This window comes from Rattus norvegicus, chromosome 13 (assembly GCF_021556685.1).
Source record: "Rattus norvegicus strain SHRSP/BbbUtx chromosome 13, alternate assembly SHRSP_T2T, whole genome shotgun sequence".
Lineage (NCBI taxonomy): Eukaryota > Metazoa > Chordata > Mammalia > Rodentia > Muridae > Rattus > Rattus norvegicus.
In genome coordinates, this window is record NC_141546.1 from 92,767,013 (window position 1) to 92,789,191 (window position 22,179).

The 22,179-nt window shown below is 43.0% G+C and overlaps 1 protein-coding gene across 32 annotated transcripts in view; it reads left to right on the top strand.

Moving 5' to 3' along the window:
• Positions 1–22,179, top strand: part of Drc8 (dynein regulatory complex subunit 8) — a 99,554-nt gene that overhangs the window by 21,231 nt on the left and 56,144 nt on the right. For 12 of the 32 annotated variants that reach the window (XM_087580332.1, XM_087580334.1, XM_087580333.1 and 9 more), the window contains exon 2: positions 11,002–11,086. The exons of 9 other annotated variants lie outside the window; for them this stretch is intronic. In XM_087580332.1, coding sequence (XP_087436458.1) covers positions 11,002–11,086 — 85 coding nt within the window. The remainder of the gene's footprint in view (positions 1–11,001; positions 11,087–22,179) is intronic. 11 more of the 32 variants (XM_087580327.1, XM_087580339.1, XM_087580336.1 and 8 more) reach the window with 1 other exon arrangement.

Below are 22,179 nucleotides of genomic sequence, written 5' to 3' on the forward strand. Positions count from 1 at the left end.
TGTGTATGTGTGTGGCTGTGTGTGTGGTTGTGTGTATGTGTGTGTGTGTGTGAGTGTGTGTGGTTGTGTGTGTATAGGTGCCAGAGGAGCTGGAGGTGTAGGTGGTTGTGAGCCACCTATGTTCCCTTAACCACTGAGCCATCTCCCTCTTGTTAGACTGTCCTAAAGAAGATTTTTACCCATGGTTAATATTTTTAGCTTCATGGAAATTGCTAGCACAGGACAGACAGGTATGAAACAATGGCAACATGTCTAGACTAGGATACTTTTTACGTTTATTTGTTTGTGGAGTGGTCATGTAGCAGTTAGAGAACAACTTGCTGGAGTTCGTTGGTTCATGAGAGTCCTGGAAACAGGTTACGCTTGGCCACAGACACCCTTTACCTGATGCACCTCTCTCTGGCCCTGTACAAATGCTTTTAAAAAGTAGTTCTACCATTAATTACTGTCGTGCATACAGATTATCTGATCAATCATTATATAACCACTGAGAAAGGGACTTATCCTTGAGTTGGGAAGTTTTGGGCTAGAACTAATATTTTAAAGCAAACATTATTTTATTTCAGAATTTTAAGCAAACATTTTCATATTGGAATCACTTGGAGGGGAAGTAGATGTCAGGAAATTTACCCTTAGGCTGTTAAGATATTGCCAAAGAAAATCCCTTTTGTGAGGATACATGGGTTTGATGCTTGCCAGTACATATACTGCCACAATAAAATGGATTGCCTTAATTAAAATGTAAATCTATTGCTGGGGGTTTTCTAGGAGAAAAATTGCATTAAGTCGTTTGCATTTTTATTTTTAATTATTCATTTTTGTCTGTGTAAAACATGCTCTATTTATTAGAATAATAGAAACGCTTTCCTCTATATTTGTATTCTCTGTGAATCAAAGAATTACAATGTATCCTTCTTTCTCTTTTAAACAACAGTTTTACTAAGCTGCAGTCTCTTTAGCATTCAGTTCACTTCCTGAATTGCTTAATTCAGTTTTTTGTATATTCATAAGTATATACAGCTGTTATCACTGTCAGTTTTAGAATCTTTAGGAAATCACAATGGTTAATTCTTTTTAACCTTTATTTAAATTAGGCCCTTTCAAGCCATGCCACCTATTTCTAAGTATACAATTCGGTGTTACTAAATGCATTCAGAATGCTGTGCATCCTCACCCACTGTCCATTCTGTACACTTCCTCATCCCACCTAATCCCCATTTCTTCCTCTTCCAGCTCTGGTCAGCCATTGCTCTGTCTTCTGTCCTAGGAAGTTTGATAGACCTCCCGTAAGTCTCATACAGTACTATTGTCCTTTCCTGTTTAGCTTGTACCATCACTGAGAGTAATGGTTGTAAATGTAATTCTGGGGAAGTTTTCTTTGTCCCCTTTTCTATGCTCATTCTAGTCCACTTTAGCTTCCCAATAAATGAAAGGAGACCTAATACATTTATTAACAAGCTACAGGTACCATGCTGGACAGACACTCATCTACTGTAACCATCTCACTGCCTATTTTCCCAGCCATGTGGTCCTTTACCTGAATCTGAGTCTTTCCCTTGCTCTGTTCCATGTGTGTCCTCATGGCTGCTCTCTCATGCACACTCAAGGTAAATCCTCCTGGTCCGCCTCCTCTTCTCCACTCTTCTTCTCTCTTTTTTGCCAGTGACCCCTCCCCCACTACTGGGATTGGAAGTCCCGCCCTATTCTCTTCTGCCCAGCCATAGGCTGAATTAGTTCTTTATTAACCAATCAGAGGTGATGGAAAGTAACTTTTACACATCATTGATGCTCTAAATAGTTGACAGTGCCAATGTCAGGACTGTAACCAAACTCTCTGGGCACAGCAATTGACATCTCACTACACCACTACATGGTGCACAAAACCATCCCTCAACAAATGGTCTTCAAGGTTCAAAGCCTCCTCCCTTTTTAGACTGAATAATACTTCATTGTATGTGTATACCCCATTTTGTTTACACATTCGACTGAGTACTTGGATTGATTCTGTCTTTTCACTGTTGGAAATTCTAATCCCTGATTTTGACTCAGAATTGTTGGAGCAATGGAAGCAAAATGTTTACATTCTTGAGGAGTTGCCATATTGTTTTTATAAATAGTATCTGTACCATTTTATATTCCCGGAAGCATTCACAAGGATTTAATTGCCTACATCACATAGTCTATTTTATTTGTCTGTGCTCCTACAACAAAACACTGGCTACCTTATAAAGAACTGGAGTTTATTTCTGTCAGGATTGGATAGTTGAGGATCAAATGACCATGTGACAAAAGCCTTCTTGCTCTGCAGTCCATGATAGACAACAAGAAAGGAAGAAGAGGGGTTGGGGATTTAGCTCAGTGGTAGAGCGCTTGCCTAGCAAGCGCAAGGCCCTGGGTTCGGTCCCCAGCCCCGAAAAAAAGAAAAGAAAAAAAAAAGGAAGAAGAAAGGGATGAGAGAAAGAAGAGAAGGGAAGAAGGCTGTCTTAGTTAGGGTCACGGTTGCTGTGATTAAACATCGAGATCAAAAGTGGCTTGGGGAGGAAAGGGTTTACTTCACCTTCCATATCCCAGTCACAGTCCCCAAAGGGAAGTTAGGACAGAAATTCAAATAGGGCAGGAACCTGGAAACAGGAACTGACGCAGACACCATGGAGGGGCACTGTTTACTGGCTTGTTCAGCCTGCTTTCTTATGGACCCCAAGACCACCAGCCTAGGGACAGCACCACCTACAATATGCTGGGCCCTCCCACTTCAGTCATCCATCAAGAAAAAGTCCCACAGGTTTGTCTGCAGGTCAGTCTGGTGGCATTTTCTCACTTGAAGTTCCTGCTTCCCAAATGACACTAGTTTGTGTTATGTTGACATAAAACTAGCCAACAATTGACCCCTTGGTAACCTGACATAAATATACACCACTATTCAATCTTTCCCTTCCCATTTGTCCTTAAGAGAACGTGTTGATATTAACATAACAATATAAACCAGTCCAACTTTTAAAAGTTCGTTTTTAAAAAATTCAAATACTTAAAAATTAAGACTTTTTAAAAAAAGATTTATTAATTTATTACATATAAGTACACTGTCGCTGTCTTCAGACACACCAGAAGAGGGCATCAGATTCCATTACAGATGGTTGTGAGCTACTATGTGGTTGCTGGGATTTGAACTCAGGACCTCTAGGAAGAGCAGTCAGTGCTCTTAACCGCTGAGCCATCTCTCCAGCCCAATTAAGACTTTTTAAAATGTGGGAAAAAAAAATCTTTCAACTGCAATTGAGACTGCACCTTCACCAATGCCCCTCATCCCCCCACCCCCACCTCCCACAGTGACAAGACTCAGCTGCTCTCCTGCCTCCTTCTTGCTGTTTGTTTTGGAGACAGGGTTTCTTTGCTTAGCCCTGGCTGTCCTGAATCCTGAAGTAGCTTACTTCAGAGATCTGCCTGCTTCTGCCTCCTGAATGCTGGGATTAAAGTGTGTCCCTTTCCCTCCAAACAACAACCACAACAACAACGACAACAACAACAACAACACGACTTCACCCTGGAGCTTCACAAGCCAGGCCTCTGTTATGTACACAGCATTATCTTCTAAGTTCCCAAGAACAGCCTAGGTTCTGAGTATTCAGTGGGTTTCCAGCCCAAAGTCCACACACTACGTGGTCCTTCCCAGAACACATGGTCAGCCCTGTCACATGATACATCCCTGGGACTAATTTATGGCTTAGGGTTTCTGTTGCTGTGGTAAAACATGGCCAAAAGCAACTCAGGAGGAAAAGGTTTATTTCAGCTTACATGACTTGATCACAGTCCATCATGATGGAAAATCAGGACAGAAACTCAAGGCAGAAACCTGGAGGGACGGACGTAAAGAGAAGTCAAAGGTATGTTCCTCGTGGCTTGCTCAGCTAGCTTCCTTATAGCACCTAGAGCCGCTAGGGGTGGCACTGCCCACAGGTCAAGATGGGGGCATTTTCTCAATTGAAGTTCCCTCTCCCTATATGACTCAAACTTGTATTAACTTGATACAAAACTAGCCAGCATGGAGGCTGAATTCTCTCGGTTTCTGTAGTAAGTACACTGACTCATTCTGGAGAATACAGGCAAAATGGCTGGTCACCTCTTAAAGGTCCTGACTCTTAACACTAGCAGTAGCAGTTAACTTCCAACATGAATTTTAGAGGAGACCAGAGATCAAACATAGTAACTTGATTTTTTTATGGCATCCTAATTGGTGCGAAGTGCTCTCACCATACCTCTGATTAACATTTTCCTAATGGCCAACAGTATAGAGCACCTAAGCATGTTCTGATTAGTTATTTGTATTTTTTTTAGAAATATTTATTCAAGTCCATTGCCCATTTTAAGATCAGACTATTTTCATGTTGAATCGTAAGAGTTTAAAACAATGTATTCGGAAATTTGGGCATGGTGCACATACCTATAATCCCAGCATAGGAAGCTGAAACAGGAGGCTGTCCTGAGTTACATAATGAGTCTGAGAGCAGCCTGGGCTTTGTAAAGACTCTGCCTCAAAAATAAATTTAAAAAGGGAAATATATATATATATATATATATATATATATATATATATATATATATATATATGACAGACTGAGGCCTGGTTCATAAAGGCCTTTGTGTGTCCAGTTAAGGAGGCTTGCAGGGATGGGGTGAGGAGACTGTTGAAGGATTAGGAAGCAGAAGGCTGTAGGATTAAACGCACATTTTAGAAAGATCACCCTCGTGCTGGGGCTAGAGCTCTGTGGTAGAATGCATACACCGCTTGTACAAGGCTCCAGACTCTAGCTCCCTCACCAGAAAAACAAAACAAAACAAAACAAAAATACTTTTTCAAGTAGAAAAAAAAATCACCCAAGCAAAAAGTGAGTGTGGTTTGCAGAATGGAATAGGAAAGGAAGCTAAGGGCAGAGAGGCAGGAGATGACGTTCCTCCATTCAGAAGTGACGAGCCTACACCCAGACGGTGGCAGTGCAGAGGGAAGGGGAAGGCAGGCATTGTGGGTAGAACTTCTGACATGCCTGGTGCTGACCTGAGCCAGTTGGAGTGATACACTTGGTGGGGGGGTGGGGAAGGGGAGGAGGGAGGGAGGGAGGGAGGGAGAGAGAGAGAGAGACAGACAGACAGACAGACAGACAGACAGAGAGACCGAGAGAGACACAGAGAGAGGCAGAGAGAGGCAGAGAGAGACACAGAGAGATCAGGAATCATCTGACAGCAATGAGAAACTGTGGGTGGCATCCCTGAAAGGATGGACTTGTATGGGTCAGGAATGGAAGGAAAGCCACCAATCAGTGAAGTCCAGGTTACAAGGAACATTAAATAAGCCATTGTATAGAACATCTTGACAACACACATACATACACATTAAACAGAACATAAACTTTTATGAAATTTTAGGTGGAAGGAAGTGGCAAAGACATTTGGGGACAGATGGAGACATTTGAATATGGAACAGACACGAGATGATTGTAGTGAATTTGGTTATTTTTGAGGATATTAAAATAGCTTGAGATTATATAGGAGATTGTCCTTATTTTTAGGAGATGCATGTTACAGTATTCAGGGGTAGTGTCATTGTGCCTGCACTTACATAGGGAGGATAGAAAAGCATGCAGTCTGAACAGTCCTCTGTCCAGGTGCTGGGCACAGGGCTGCTACTGAGCTTTCAGCTTTCCTCTATGTCTGAGCTATGAGTAGGTGGTTACTAGTAGCACTGGGGAGCAGAATAGAGCTTGTAGTTATTTGAGGAGTAGCATGGGAAAGGCGACCACAGGTAAAAGGCCCGGAGGTGAGTCTGGAGTCCTGAGATAGTTGAGCCATAGGACAATGAAAAGTTTAAGGTGACCTCTGGGCCACGAATGGTTTATCACTCAAAGCATAATCGTGAAAAATGTATTGGATAGTATACCGGAATAATAGCTAGAAGAGGTTTGGAAAGTTAATAAGTGGCTCGATAACTTTTTGTGAAGTAGTGGTGGAGATAAACTTTCATTGCTTTGCATATGCTAGGCAAGCCTATTATCGCCCTGTCTTTATTGTCATTGTTATTATTATTGAGGTGTGTGCTATGGTATATGTGGAGAGGCTAGAAGACAACTCTGGGAGTCAGAACTCAGGCTGTCAGCCTTCCCTGGTAAGCACCTTCACCCACTGAGCTGTCCTACCAGCCCTCCTTAGTTATTGAGGCAGGGTTTCACAGCGTAGCTGAGACAGGCCTGGAATTAAGACCTCCCCATTGGCTACAACATCTAAAACATTGAACTCCTTTTACTTATATTTTAAAGTTTATTTTCTAGGCTAGAAAGATGGGTCAGTGATTAAGAGCATTTGCTGCTCTTTCAGAGGACCCGACTTTGATTACCAACACCCACTTTAGATCATTCACAACTATCTGTAACTTGAGCTCCAGATTAGAGACCTTCTGTGGTCACCTGTACTATATGTGTACATGTCCCCATACTTAATAAAAATAAAATAATTTTAACTACATTTTAAAAGATAAGCCCTCACTGTTCAGCTGAGGAGGACCTTGAACTCTTGTTCTCCTTGCATCCATGTCCTGAGTGCTGGGATAGGAATGTGTGCAACTACCCATGGTTGAAATCCGATTTTTTCCTCTTGGGACAAGGCTTATTTAGCCTTGGGTGTCCTGGAACTCACTTTGTAGAGCAGGCTGACTTCAAGTGGAGATCTGTCTGCCTCTGCCCCCCAAGTGCTGGGATTAAAGGGTGGACCATGCTACCTGGCTGGAGATTCAATTCTTGATAAATTTATTTGTATAGATCAGTTTTTGATAGTATTCTACTAATGAGAAACTTCACCTAAAAATGGAAGGCATTTTTGAAAACATTAAAGTAGCAATTATTAAAGTTATAAATTTGTAACTGACAACTATAACATAACATTTTTCTACTATTATAGTTTATTCACTCAGCTGAACTTTCTTATATTAAATACTTCACAAGAACGCCAAGGGTGGTGTGGTAGCCCCAGCCTGTAATCCTAGCAATCAGGAGACTGAGGCCAGTGGGGTTTGAGTACAGACCTCATGTGCCGTGTAATGAGGACTTGTCTGAAAACAATGCCTCCTATCAAAGTACTAATAAAGATTTAGTCTGGACACACGTCCATGCTATCAGAGCCACACAGCGAGCTTGGCCGCTGCTCAGAGGGCACTGCAGCTCCCCAGGGACAGAAGTGGCTGCTCTGTGTGATCATAAGTTACTACCTCAAAAGCCACCAGCCCCTCAGTCCCAACCGGTTGTTCTTTAAGATGAATGCCAGCCCTTTGGGTTTCTGGAACATCAGCCCATTTCTCCAGTAGCTTCCTGAGTTTCATCCAGCATGGCAAGGGTGTGCTCTCTCAGATTTCTCATGGTCATTACTGAAGTCATAGAAGCTTTCCTGGGGCTAGGGTTGAGGTTAGTTGGCAGAGTATGCACCTAGCATGCATGAAGTGCTGGAGCAGATACCTGTACTGTAGAAGCAGAGTGGTGGCACGTGCATCCACTCCCTGCACTCAGGAGGCGGTGGAAGGAGGATCAGAAGTTCAAAGTCATGCTCTGCTAGCCAGTCAGTTTCAGGTCACCGGGGACACACATGAGAGCTTGTTTAAGTAATAACACCTTTCTCATATTTTATGTAACTACACCAATTTCTCTCTCCCTTCTCCCTCCCTCCCTCCTCCCTTCCTCCTCCCTCCCTCCTCCCTCCCCCCTCCCTCCTTCCCTTCCCCCTCTCTTTCAGTGTGTGTGGGGTCATGAGTCAACATTAGGCGTCTTCCTCCATTGCTGTCCACTTTTTCTGAGCTTGTCGCTCACTGATGCAGCTAGACTGCTGGTGAGCAAGAATCCTTTCTCTGCCTCCACAGCCCTGAGAACAGAAGCACTGGTGACGGCCTGAGCTTTTATATGGGTTCTGGGGATAGAACTCAGGTCTTCAGTGAACACTTTCCAGTCTAAGTCATCCACCTCCCCAGCCTCCTCCACCATGGAATTCCACTGAGGTGGACTACAAATGCACAAAGTGAGCAGGACTAGAATGTTCACTAAAGATGTTATTCTAACAATGAAAGTCCTAAGACCCACAATTAGGGGGTGGGGGGTGGGTCTAACTAATTTTGCTAAAGACCTCTATTTGAATATCAAGCAGTCACAAAGATATATAATGTAATAACTTTTTTCTTTTTTTTTCTTTTAGAATTGTTTATTTTATGTATCTGAGTACACACTGTAGCTGTCCTCAGCCACACCAGAAGAGTGGTTCATTACAGATAGTTGTAACTCTCCATGTTGTTTCTGGAATTTGAACTCAGGACCTCTGGAAGAGCAATCAGTGCTCTTAACCACTGAGCCATTTCTCCAGCCCGTAATAACTTTGAGAAGGAAGGATACTTGCAAGTTACTTTTGAGTGAAAGGTTAAAGCCCAATGTCAAGAGTAACTAGTTCTGGGTAGAGAAGGTAGAGATTTTTAGGTGATTTTAAGCTAATTTAAACTCTCCCATATTCTTTGCCCTGCTTCTGGGTATGGACAGTTTTGATGTCCAGAAAGAGCATGTACTCCCGTTTTACAAAACCAAACTAAACAAGTGACCTTGAAGGTTGTTCGAAGCGCTTTTGACAGGGGCTGAGGTTGCTTTCCAAGGAGCTCACATAAACAATAAGCAATAATAGAAAATCCTGGTAGGGACTGAGTAAAGAACTCGATGATTAATAACTGAAAACAGGTGACAAACACATGGAGGGAGCATTAGTGAGCACAAGTAATCAGAGAAATGTAAATTTAAATAATGAAGCAACATTCATGTTTTGTTTATAAAATTACCAAGCTTTTTATTGCCATGTTATAGTAAAATTTAATTATATTAATAAATTCTGTTGTATTCCTCGTACGCTGCTAAAGATGGAAGATTATGCTAAAATCTGGCAAAGTGCATTTAACTGAAGGAACTACAGGTTATAGTTCTTATGTGTGAATGCTAATAGTCAGATGGGGTGAGATTGACAAGGAACAGGATTCGAGTTGGAAAGACCTGGGTTCCATCCAGCTCAGCCCCTTAATGAATTCTGACCTTGGGTGAGTTGCTCACTGAACCTTGGTTTCTCTGGTTCTAAGAATGAGCTGGAAACAGACACCACTACTTACCCAATGACACTCAGTGAATGAATGGTGAGGATGAAACGCCACGCACAAAAGGGCATGGACAAAGACAACCTGCAGGAAGATACGTCAGCAGGATTAGTGGTTGCATTAGAATAAGGAGAATGAGTATTAGAAACATCCCCACTTTCATTATACAGGAGTGCACTGTCTCTGTCTTCACACACACCAGCAGAGGGCATCAGATCCCATAACATGGTTGTGAGCCACCATGTGGTTGCTGGGAATTGAACTCAGGACCTCTGAAAGAGCAGTCAGTGCTCTTAACCGCTGAGCCATCTCTCCAGCCCACATTTCCCACTCTTTCTTTTGACTTTTAAATTATTATTCCTTCCTGTGGCCTCTACCTAAGGTGGGGTGGGGGGCTGGTATGAGGTCTCATCCCATATTTGGTGGTTTTATATTTGTGATAAACTATGTTCATACCTTAGTCTTCTCCTTTCTGGGTGTCCTGTTGTACGCATTGCTGTACAAACTGAGACCTAATTACATAGCTGTGTTAGTGTGAACACTTGAGACTTGATGATGCTCCCTTTGTGAGGGGCCTAGGCTCCGTTTGTCCTCTGTCACTGAGCTGTGTATCTAGTTGCCCCTTCGTTTACTCATCAAAACATTTTGAAGTCAGTCTTTCCCCGTCCCTGCTCCTAGTATCAATTCTGTCAGCACATCTTAGTGAAACTGCTGTCAGAGTGTTACCAAGACCTATCATTTCTTTCTATGTCCACCGTACCCCTTCTGGGCTCAGCCACTGCCCATAATTGAAAGAGATACTGCAGCCACCTCTGCACTTGTCTCTGTGAACTTTCCCTTTCCAGTGTCTTCTCAACACAGTGACAGGTGAAGAGAAGAGCAGGTTACCATAATGCCTGGAACCTTCCAGTCATTTTTCAGTGCATTCAGAGGAAAGTTCAAAATCCTTAAAGGATTCAGCACCCGACCCCACAGCTCACAACCGTCTGATCTTTAGCCTGTGTTCTGTGCTGTCTGTTCTTTCTGCCTGAAACTTTCTGGAGATATTTACAGATTGGCTCTTCCTGTCTGCCAGCTCTGTCTCTGTCACCTTGTCACTGAGATGAGCATTTTCATTGGGACTCTTCACATCTCTTACTCCCCCCTTCCCCCCCTGTGTTTAAGGTCATGTAACCTACTGTATATGTTGGCAAATATGTAGACATTTGTATCTCTTTCCAATAAAAATAGCTGTGAGGCAAGAATTTTATCTGTTTGGCTCTTAGCTATGACCTTGAATGTGTGGGGCCTAGTGAGTTCTCAGTAACCTGCTGCCTGCTCACCATTCCACAGAGGTGGGATTTAACCCACACTTGGTTAAAGCTCCCCAAAGGACGCACAGGGTGTTTATATGCCTCATACTCACGTTCACTCACGCCCCCCCCCATGGAAACTGAAGTAAATTTATTGTTATACCTCAGAAAAAAGTGTTCGGAGCCATGACTTCCTCAGCTCTGGGCTGTGCCAGCGCAGCCCTTCCACCCCTGACTTGCCTCTGTCAGATCTGTTCTTTGCACTTCCTCAGGGAGCTAACATGGCATATGCTTTATAAGGGAGACCAAGAACCACTCTTTCAGGTTCTTCCTCAGTTCGCTTTCTGCTTTAGCCCTGTATGATGGCGCGTGCCTAGAGTCTCGGCATTGAGCTTGAAAGACAGCTTGGTCTACATATGGAGATAGTGTGACCTGCCTCAAAATGGACAGATGGATGGATGGTCGGAGAAAACAACCAGGAAACCCCCAGAAGATTTCTAGTTAGGTTACTGAGATTTTCGTTTGTTTCAAGTGATTTTGTTTCTTTGTCTTTTGCAGAGGCAATAGTGGCAGAACTTCATAAGAAGATCAAAGAGGCGTTTGAAGTGTTTGACCATGAATCGAATAATACAGTAGATGTGAGGTTTGGAAACATTCACTGTTATGGTTCTAAATTGTGATACAGTTCATAAACAGAAGGGGTGTTCTCTCCTTTTTTTTTTTGCACTATACTAAGCTTAGTGTGGTATTTATTTATTTTCTTATACTCTGTGTTTATGCTAACTACCACTTCAAGATAAATTATGTTTCCTATTCTTTGTAGTCTAGTGGAGAGACTGTATTTTCATTGTCTAGTCCAACCCATACACTGTGAACTGAGTAAGATGAACTTCATTATAGCTTTAGTGATGCCACATGTTTGGTACTCAGTAAGTCTCTGTTTAGTGAGTGAATTGAGTGAGTGCATTTTAAAATATACAAATATGGGCTGGGGTGACGGCTCAGTTTGTCAGAGTGCTTGCCATACAGGCCTGAGAGCTCGTTTGGATCCATATTGCTGACGTAAAGCTGCATGATCACATACCCCCGACCCCAGCATTGGAGGGCAGAGACAGGCAGATCCCAGGAGTCCCTGGTCAGCCAGTCTAGCTGAACAGCAAGCTTCAGGCAACCCTGCATCAAGGGAATAAAGAAATCTAAGAAGAAGAGACCTGGGGCTGGAGAGATGGCTCAGCAGTTAAGAGCCCCAACTGCTCTTCCAGAGGTCCTGAGTTCAATTCCCAGCACCCGCATGGTGGCTCACAATCATCTGTAAAGAGATCTGATGCCCTCTTCTGGTGTGTCTGAAGACAGCTACAGTGTACCTATATATAATAAATGAATAAATCTTAAAAAAAAAAAAGGAGACCTGGTGTCTTCTCTTGACCCCTGACTGCATGTGCATTTGTACACACACACAGACACACCACAGATTCTACACATACACACACACAATTAAAAAACAATATCAAAGTACATAGATGTGTATTATCAAACTACATGTTACAAAGAATAGTTATGTTTATAAAATAACGTACTCCTCAAGTAAGCAAAAGTGGGCTAAACAGAGCATGAGCAGTGGAAAGACATGGTACCGTGGGCAGCCTGGGCAGAGTACAGGTGTGGCGCCCACCTGCAGGTCCGCACTTGGGCTAGAGCCAGGAAACGCATGAATTTGAAGGCAGCCTTGGCCATGTATTTTGGGGTTTGGGAAAGGTAGATGAACTCACAGAGGAGACTAATAGAAGCTGTGGAATTTGTGCCGAATACAGCACAGGAGAGCCAGGAGTCCATTCTCCCAGGCCAGGCGAAGTGAGGGTTATTTCATGGGTTCATAGTCTCAAGAGCTTCTGGTACTAAGGCCAGCAGAGCAGTGGGAGCAGTCTAAAGTACATCAAAGAACGTTTATAAACCAGGCCATCCGTCACTTCCTGTCCTAGCTGGGGCCCCAGTGCTTCAGACTTGAGCCAAACTGAATGAACAATATGAGAGCTTACTCAAAGGTTGTAACTATAGGCATCGTTTACTTTCTCATACCTGAGGGTCTGAGATGAGAGCAAGTTCATGACTTCATATTAACATAACAGGACATTGTGAAGTTTTGTTTCGTACTCTAGTTTTGTGTATAAACGTGTGGTGACAGACAAGGTGGAAGATAGAATTGAATTTGTCCTCTAGCCCTTGCTTGTAGTGGGCTGGTCTAGTTACTTGTCTTGCTGACACAGTACCTGACACAAGCTGCTCAGGAAAGGGAGGGGTTGTTTGCTTCAGAGTTGGAGAGTACAACCTGTCACAGCAGGGGTGTCATGGCAGCAAGAGCTTGAGGTAGCTGCTCACATTATATCCATAGTCAGGAAGCAGAGAGAGAAGTATGAAGCTCAGCTCACTTTCTGGCCAGTCCTGGAAGCCAGCCTGTAGAATTTCCCTGCCCCGGTTAGCCTTCACAGTCATGCCCAGAAGCTGACTTTATCTTATCCCACAGCATGCCCAGACCCTTGTCTCTTAGTTGATTCTAGATCCTATCAAGATGATAATTGAGGTTAACCATCGTGGGCAGAGTGAGTCCAGGTTCAGCCATTGCAGTGGGAGTGTGACGGGAACTTACAGGGTGGCAGGGCAGTACTGTGCTCCTCCCAGTAGCTCTGTCACAGTTCATTCTGTGGGAAGGACTCACCACAGAGTACTGAGCCTCATCTGTGTGTCCTTTGGGAAAATGAGTGGGCAGGCATGGTGCTGGTTCCAGGGTTTGGTGAGAGCGTGGAGCTCGCAGCAGGAGTTTGCAATTAGACAGACTAGATACATGATGGACAAGTTCTTGTCCACTGAGCTCTCCTCGAATCTGAATGGGTTCTCTTCTGGGCCAGGAGAGAAGTACTGTTAGAAAAGTCAGGGAGGGAGTAGCTTTACATGTGTCTGTTTGGTTGTGGTTTCTGGGGTTGGATTGTCCTGCTGAGTTACACCCCAGGCCTACCACAGCTTTGTGAGACAAAGGGGAAGAGAGAAAAGCACTTGCTTAAGTTTTGCTCTCTGGCAGTCCAGCTGTCCTGAGTTGACATCTGGGAGTTTTGTGTCCATCACCTCATGTTGATGCTTTTAGCAGTGTGAGAAGGTTTGGCATCTCTGGTTTTGAAGACAGGTGACAAGTCTATGCTTTGCTCAGTGCCACACCAGGGCTTTTCCAGCTCCAAGTCTCTGGCTGCGATTGGGAGCACGTCCTGTCCTCCCGTCCCAGCCCCCCACCGATCTCTGGGCTGGTCTCCTGCCTTCCGTTTTCTTGATAGTGAGAGTGAAAGGAGCCCCCACGTCCCATGCAGCAGGGATGCACCAGACCTTTTTGATAAGAGGGCCAATTTAGAAAGAAGAGATGTGTTTATGGGCTGCAACTTTTCCCCATTTAAAAATAAAATAATTTTACTGAGGCCCTGAGGGAAAAAGCATGATCTTATAATGTAGTCTACTTTATTAAACAAAGATGGTTACTAAGAGAATAGGCATTGTTTCTGGCACTAAAATATTAATGCTAAGCATATTTGAATAGTAACATGGATGACTGCAGCCTTTTAAACTTGATTCCTTATGCTAATTCTGTTTTTCATTTTGACACAGTCTTACTCTGTAGTGCAGGCTGTCCTTCAAGTAACCATGTAACTTAGGCTGGGCTCAAATTCACCTTAGTCTTCTTGACTCAGCCTCACAGTGCTGGGCTCCCAGGAGCGTATGTGGCTATGCCTGCCTCCTTATACAGAGTTACGTGGAGCTGTGTCCTCAGGCTGCTGGTGTCATTGAACTGACCTTTGTGAATTGGATGGGAAGAACAGAGACACAAAAAGCCTTTGCCCAGGGTTGCATAATGATGAGCAGTCAAGCTGGAAGATGGTTTTCACTGTTTGTTCAGCATTTTCCAAGTTGCCTGCACACCAGCCTCAAGGAAGGCCCTCGGAGTGCTGGGATGAGCAGGACCAACTCTCTCCATTTATAAATGCAGTTGATTGGTCTGGAATTTATTATAGCTTATTATTAAAAGGCAAAGTCTAGATAGATGCTTATTTTTAACCTACTAAACAGTTTATATTTACTATTCGAATTATTAGGCCTACTGTATAGCATGCTCACTTTTGTCTGGATCCAGTTTCGACTGGCTTCTGATCTATTGCATTATGTTGAAGCTCAATATTTCATTAAGAGCTATCAATTTATAAAATGCGTTATTACTCTTCAAACAGTTGAGGAGTGAAGGCAGTATTTTAGTAGACTGAAGGGTGTAGAGAAGTGGTTTATGCCCATAATCCCAGCCCTAGGGAGGCTGAGGCAGGAGGAAAACCACCAGTTCAAGACCAGCCTGGACAAGAAAGTAAGAACTTGGTTAAAACAAACAAACACAAAGAACACAAAAACCACTCCCCAAAACCCAAAAAAGTGTTTGTGTGGTAGTAAGAGGGCCTGCACAGTAAGAAAACTTTTCTCTAAGAGGAGGCCAGGGCATTGACTGCCACAGGGGAAGTATGGCTTCCCTCAGGACTGACCTAGGCTGCCTTGGATAGTGTTTTGGTGGCTTCTTTCCTTTCTTCTTCTCTCTGCTGTGCACTAATAGAAATATAGATTTCATTTTAATTTTTATCATAATGGATAGAAAAGAAGTCTGATACTGTGAGTGCTAAGCGAACAGTGGGTTCTTGTTACTATCTGAAACATTTTGAACTGGTCCCTTCTGCTTCCTCAGACTTAGGGATAAGCTTACTTCCTGGGCCTCAGGGCCGGCTTCATGATGGTGAGGAGCTTATGCTCTCCTTTTATTCGTCTTACAGGGCTGTTAGTATAAGAAGTTCTCCAAGTGGCCTGGAGATTTCCCCATATATCCCCCATACCCTACATGTGATTGTGAAGTCAAAACTATTTGCATTATTAAAGCAAAGATAGTTTAAGTTATATTTTTAAAGATTTCTCTAGTGTGTAGGTCCCTGAAGAGTCCAGAAGAAGGTGTTCCGTTCCCTGCAAGTCACAAGCCATTGCATGCTCCTCCTTCCATGTGGCTGCTTGAACCCAGGTCCTCTGCAAGAGCAGTCAATGCTCTTAACCAGCAAGGCATCTTTCCAGTCTCCGGTATCAAATATTTCCCCGCTATATGACATGCAACATTATTTTCTATATTTTTTGTCATTTATATTGACATATACTAGATTTCTAAATGAATTACTAGGGCTGGTAAGATGGATCTAAGTGGTTACCTGATAACCTGAGTTTGATCTCAAGGATTCATAGAAGAGAGCCAACATCTACAAGCTGTCACTTAACTTGCACGTGCACATATACAGACACAAACACACAGACATACAGACACACAGTCTCTCTCTCTCTCCCTCCCTCTCTCCCTCCTTCCCTCCCTCCCCCTTCTTCTCTTTCACTTTTAAATTAGGGTTTGAACTCTAGTTCCTTGAAAACTACTGGGCAGATTTATAATATCATTAACTAGAGGTGTTTTGATTTTGCTTCATATAAAACATAGATCATAGCATATTATCATTTATATGTAGCTTCTCAGTCTGTGTTTAGAAATTAATAAGATTGAAAGTTAAGTATTTGAATGGATGAAATGTTCATGGAGAAAATTCTAAAGGTACAGAGAATATTTCATTAGTCTCTTTATCTTTAACTCTGTGCAAATGTCTCTGATTCTTCTAGAGAGAGTGTGTGTGCATGTGTGTGTGTTTATGTGTGTGTGTGTACTACTACATGTACATGTGGGGAGCAGAGGACAGCTTTCAAGAGGTGGTTCTTCCTCCTTATTTCTTGGAGGCAAGAATTGAACTTATATTGGTCAGACTTTGGTAGTGAGCAGTCTTACCTGCTGAGCTGTCTCCCTGACCCTTCAGTTTGGTGGTTTGCTGGGTTGCATGGCGTGTATGTATTATTAACACAAATGAATAAGGTACTATTTAAACCATCTGTATACAGCTTTTTTGAATATCACTGTGTCTTTTATTATTATTTTAAGATTTATTTTATATAAGTGAGTACACTGTAGTTGTCGTCAGACACACCAGAAGAGGGCATTGGGTTCCATTACAGATGGTTGTGAGTCACCATGTGGTTGCTGGGAATTGAACTCAGGACCTCTGGAAGAGCAGTCAGTGCTCTTAACCACTGAGCCATCTCTCCAGCCCTTATTGTTATTTTTTTTAATTAAACAATTTTGAGACAGGGTCTCATTATGTGACCTTGGTAGACGACAGGAACTTTGGAGAGTTGTTAGAATAACTTTGGTTACCCTGACCAGAATTAATTATTAAAAATAAATAACAAAAACAAGAAATATATATGTTTTTTAAGGAATTGCTGAAAGGTCAAGAAAGTACTTTTTCTATATGGCTAGTTTACAAATTCAATTTGAAAAGAACTGTAATCAAGAAATTTCACTTTTTGCAATTTGTTCTTTTTTAATTTAATAGAATAAAAGTATGCTAGAAATCAGTATGTCATTGATTTTCAGAATTGTACTCTTTTTGATGGATTCATTTTCCTTATCTATTGAGTTGAAATAATGATTTCTGCCACACTTAAACAACAGGAGCATTACTGTCTAGTAAGAAACAGGAGTGAATTTTGATAGGTGTTATAAGATTGCATCAGATTGCAACACTTTAAACATACTTTGTTAAACCACTTTAAGAACAGTTGATTCTCCAGAATTTGGAGGCTAAGATAGGACATGCTCCCATAGTGGGAGCAAAGGGCTGATCTTTTCCCTTCTAGCCACACCCAGCTATTCTGGTTCTGTGCATCTGTGCCTCAGTAGCAAACTGGCTGCTCTTTTGCTATTACAGTTGATCTTATGTCAGCTCTTAGAGAAGTACGATCTTCTCTCATGGAAGGAGGGAGCAGGTCATGAGGCCTCTCCTAACCAGTTGTGTGTGGTTCTGCCCTAATTGCATATGCCCTTAGGGTTTCTGGGAAGGGCTAAAAGATATAGGTGAGGAAGTATTAGGGAGGGAACCCATCTACACAGCTGTGTGGGAGTCATCATCCATGCTGGGTGCAGACCTTCCAGTGTCGCTCCTTAAGGTCACCCATGCCTGTAACCCTTTGCCCATTGCTCTGTAAGCAAGACTGGTGAACTCATTGGTCCCTGAAGGACTCAAGACAACCCCAGCATGGCAGACATGGCTCTGGCAAACTTTGCCCTCTCTCCTGGATTCCCTCTGCCTTGCTGAAAACCGTTAGATCACATCCCTAAAGCTAGTCACCCAGGCCCATTCTCTTGTTGGTCACTTTCTCCTTTCTGACGCTGACCACCAAGGCCCAGCTATCAAATAGTTGGAAGTCCAGCGATCGGAGTCTCTCTTCTGCTCACCTAAGTGACATGTCCAGTTAAAATCTAACACTCATCCTGATATGGCGACTCCTCCTTTTGCATTTATAAACTGCCATTTGTCCACTGGCTATATCTGTCTCCTCTCTATCCAGTCCTTGTTCCACTCCTGGACAACTATTGCTTACCCCTTTCCCTTGTCCCTTTTCTTCCTCTCTCTTGTTCCTTCCCCTTCTCCCTTGTCCCCCATTTCCTGTCTTTGTCTCTCATTTCCTGGCCTCTCTCCCTCTGGGGCAAGTAAGTCTCTTCTATGCTGGAAACTTGGTTTTGGGGGTATCCCGAGCCGACTTTGAGGTTCCCTTTAGTCCTCCACAGTAAACTTGAGTAGAATTGTGCCTTAGTTTGTCACTGGGACTTAGGATGAGGAGTAGGCTAGAGGTGTATGATCATAAGAGCATGGTTTCTAAAAATAAAGACAACTCACTTGAGTAGGACGTGGCAGCTCACATCTGATCATAGCTAGCACTGGGAAGAAGGGAAAGGAAGGCTGGAGGGCCAGGAGTCCAAAGCCATCCTCAGCTAATACGTTCTAGACTAGCTTGGCTGCATAGGACCTTGTCTCAAAAACATGAATTAACAAAGAAAAAAATTAATTTCTATTGAAGAAATTATAGAGTCTCCAATGTTTGTCATATAAGCCATCACTAAGTTTAGAAAAGAAGATCTTAGGAGACTGTAGGCACATGAACTACTTCAAATATAGAAAGTGCCATTTAGCTTTTTACTACAAAAGATAAGGAAACCAATGTTTTAAAAATTCCTGGGGCTGGGGATTTAGCTCAGTGGTAGAGCGCTTACCTAGGAAGCACAAGGCCCTGGGTTCGGTCCCCAGCTCCGAAAAAGAGAACCAAAAAAAAAAAAAAAAAAAAAAAAAATTCCTTGTACTTCTCCAAGTTATCTTATGAATTATTTTTACCTACAAGATAGCCTATTCGCACTGTAGCATTCACTGTTAGTCTGTCTCTGTCTCTGTCTCTCTTTTATATATTCTCTCTCTCTCTCTCTCTTTCTCTCTCTCTCTCTTACACACACACACACACACACACACACACACGGAAGAAAATAAAAGGCTAACTCACTCACTTCAGTGGCACTTGAGCTTCATGGCCCCAGTTTGGTATCTGTTGCCTTTGAAAGGCTTTGGGACTCTGCATGTCATAATGTCATACCACTGTTGTGGCTGCACACAGGCTTTGTTCACCTACCGCGCTGGTGACAGCTCCTTCCCCTCTCTCTCTTCCAGGTTCTTCCCTGCTACTGCCAGGTCCCTGCTACCTGCCTCTTCACCCTTCTCTGGTGCACTCACTGGGGCCTCGGGACTCTCAGGACCTTGCTTACTGCCTTCTCTGCTACTCCTCTCCCAGGTGTAGCCCTCTGCTTGTCTTGTCTCAAAATTTCCAGGGAAGAAAAGGAAACACTACTTTGATCACTTATTAACATTCCGAAGAGGGTGCCTTTGTTGAGCACAGCTCATGCTAGACTTCAGAGGCCTCCCCTGAAGGCCATTAGAGACATGTGACCTCGGGGTTAAGTAGCCACCTCTGGTTCAATCAGTTGTGCCTGGGGAGACAGATCAAACATCACAAAATGCAGCAATCTATACAGGAAGAAATCATTAACAGAGGACCATGGATTTGACAGGGACCTGCTTCCTTTGTGATATTATTACCTCCCAAAATCCTGGCTCAGTAGTTAAGCCCTATAGGCATTCCGACCCCATTTCTAGACCAGCAGTTGGAACTTTGTGGTGAACCCTCTGGTTTCTTACTAATCCTTTCTGGTTGTGCTAGTGATTAATGCCTGAGCAGGTAGCCCTGCTCTAACTTTCAGACTCCCTCAGAGATAGATGGGTACTCAGGATTGTGAATCGTAGGTAAACACTGTGCCATTGAGTTCCAGCTCCTGTCCTTCCCAACCTTCCCCTTGAGCTGACAAGATGTTTCTGAAGCTTGTAGTTATCTGCAAAGGACTTGGTGTGACCTAAACAACCTTGGACATGGAAAAGAAGGTTGGTTACCTGCCATTCACAAGGCCTTCCATCAAATTCCTAGCCTAAAAGGAAAGGAGGGGATGAGGAGGGAAAGAAAGACTTGCTAATAACTCCACCTATTTGATGCCCACTTCCTGTTCTCAACATTTACCTCAGAGCTACATTAACTGAGGCCGTTCTTTATTTGATCTCCAGATGGAGCAAGGGTAACTGAACGGGACTCTTAAATACACGATGTTGGATCCCTCCGACACACCACACATAAAGACTAACTCCGAGGAAAAAAAGACCTAAAGTTATAAATGTGAGCGCTAAAGTTATAAATATGAGACATAAAGTTATAAAATTGGGGAAAGACATTGGTATAAACTTGTGGTTTGGGGTTGGATAGTTCCTCAGGGGGCAGAGGCAGCGAAGGGCACTAGCACAGTCTATAAGGGGGGATCCTTTGGACAATCCGGACAACTCAAAGGAGGACTCCTCATGCGTGCTGTGGGGGTTTGTGTTAAGTAGTGTATGGCTCTTGGGGGCAGTATTATCAGCCCACATGGGAAATTTTCATGTAAACTATGTATTTATATTCAGACACCAACTTACATGTATTTTAGGCATTTTTAGGTAGATACTAGTGTGATTGCTCATAACTTTTCAGACATCCTTACTGTTACTTTACTTCCTTTCCTCCTGAATTATCTTTTTCCTCCTTCCTTAAGTGAAGTTCTCTCACTTCTCATTTCCCTCGTCAGAGCACCTGCACCCTGCTAGCCGTTCTGTGTCACTCTCCTCCTACTCGCAGCAATGGTCACTTTTTACTTTCCTAGTTTGGAGACCAGTATAGGAAACCACAACTTGTCAAAATGAAGAGTTGTGGAACCCAGTCCCAACTGACACATTTATAACACAACTGCTCCACCCGAGGCTCAGGATCACTGGAGGAGGAGTCAGAAGAGCAGCAAGGCTGTCATGAGGCTGTGTCTCCTAGAAATGCCATAGAAGCTCCACCCATGGTTTCCTATCTATGGCTGCCTAAACATGACGGGAACAAGGACAGCAGCAACAGACGTGCTATCATGAAAGGGATGACACTCAAGAGACCTACCTCAGCCATAGGCAAAGAACCACAGCTGAGAGGATGCTAGAGTGGGAGAAACAGTCTTCCCCAGGGAGGAGCACACCGAATGGTTATTTAATACCAAATGGTCAGCCCTGAAAACCTGCATGCAAGCAACTAAATGGACTGAGCAGGTTGTATTTTTATATATTAGGAGTGTGTGTGTGTGTGTGTGTGTGTGTGTGTGTGTGTGTGTGTGTGTAGGAAAAAAGAGGACATGAATTTGAAAGAGAACAAGGGGTGAAGAAACAAGGGAGAAAAAATGTAATTATATTAAAATCTCAAAAACATATTTAAAAAGTAAGCTGAACGGGGCTGGAGAGGTGGCTCCGTGGTTAAGAGATTATGGTGTCCTCTCAGAAGACCCAGGTTCAGTTCCCAGCACCGCCTTGGTGGTGCACAACCACTTTAACTCCAGCTCCAGGGGACCCAACACCCTGTGCTGGCCTCCTCAGGCACCCACTCACACAAATACATATGCATAGAAGAATAAAATACATATTTAAGAAAGTCAATGAGGGGTTGGGGATTTAGCTCAGCGGTCCCTGAGTTTGGTCCTCAGCTCTGGAAAAAAAAAAGAAAGAAAAGAAAAGAAAGTCAATGAAAGTAAAAAGCCAACCAGACAGATCCTAGAAAATCTATCCATAGAGAATCTAGATGAACTTCTTTAGGTAGCCAGGTTTTCAAAGGGTTCTGCCGCCAAAAGACTTGAGGCCAGGCGGCTGCATCTTAAAACTTAAAATGTTGTCCTTGTGGAACTTAATGTCTTTCAGGAATGGGACCAAAGGAAAAAGTATTGAATTATTTTTCTGAAGTATATATAATTCCAACACAGAAAACCTAATAAAGAATGCATAAAACTGTAAAACACCTTTCTTATGCATAGCTGTGCAAAACTGCAAATAGAAGCAGCAAAATCTAGTAATGCAGACTGTGGTCTTCCTAGGAATGTGAAAGTATTGTTATGTTGGACATTTACTAATGTCGCACAGATTAGTGACCTAAGAATAAAAGTCATGGCCCATCCCTGTAGGAAGTTAAGAGGCATTTGACAGAATTCAGCACATGTTCATAATTTTAAAGTCTCAATAAAGTAGTCATTAGAGAATGTTTCCCAAACTAAGGTTCTTACTTAGTGAGGAGGTATGTGCACCATTTTGATTACAATTACAAACAAGATAAGAGCATCTACATTTGCCATTGTCAATTAATGTTAATGCCCAACATGAT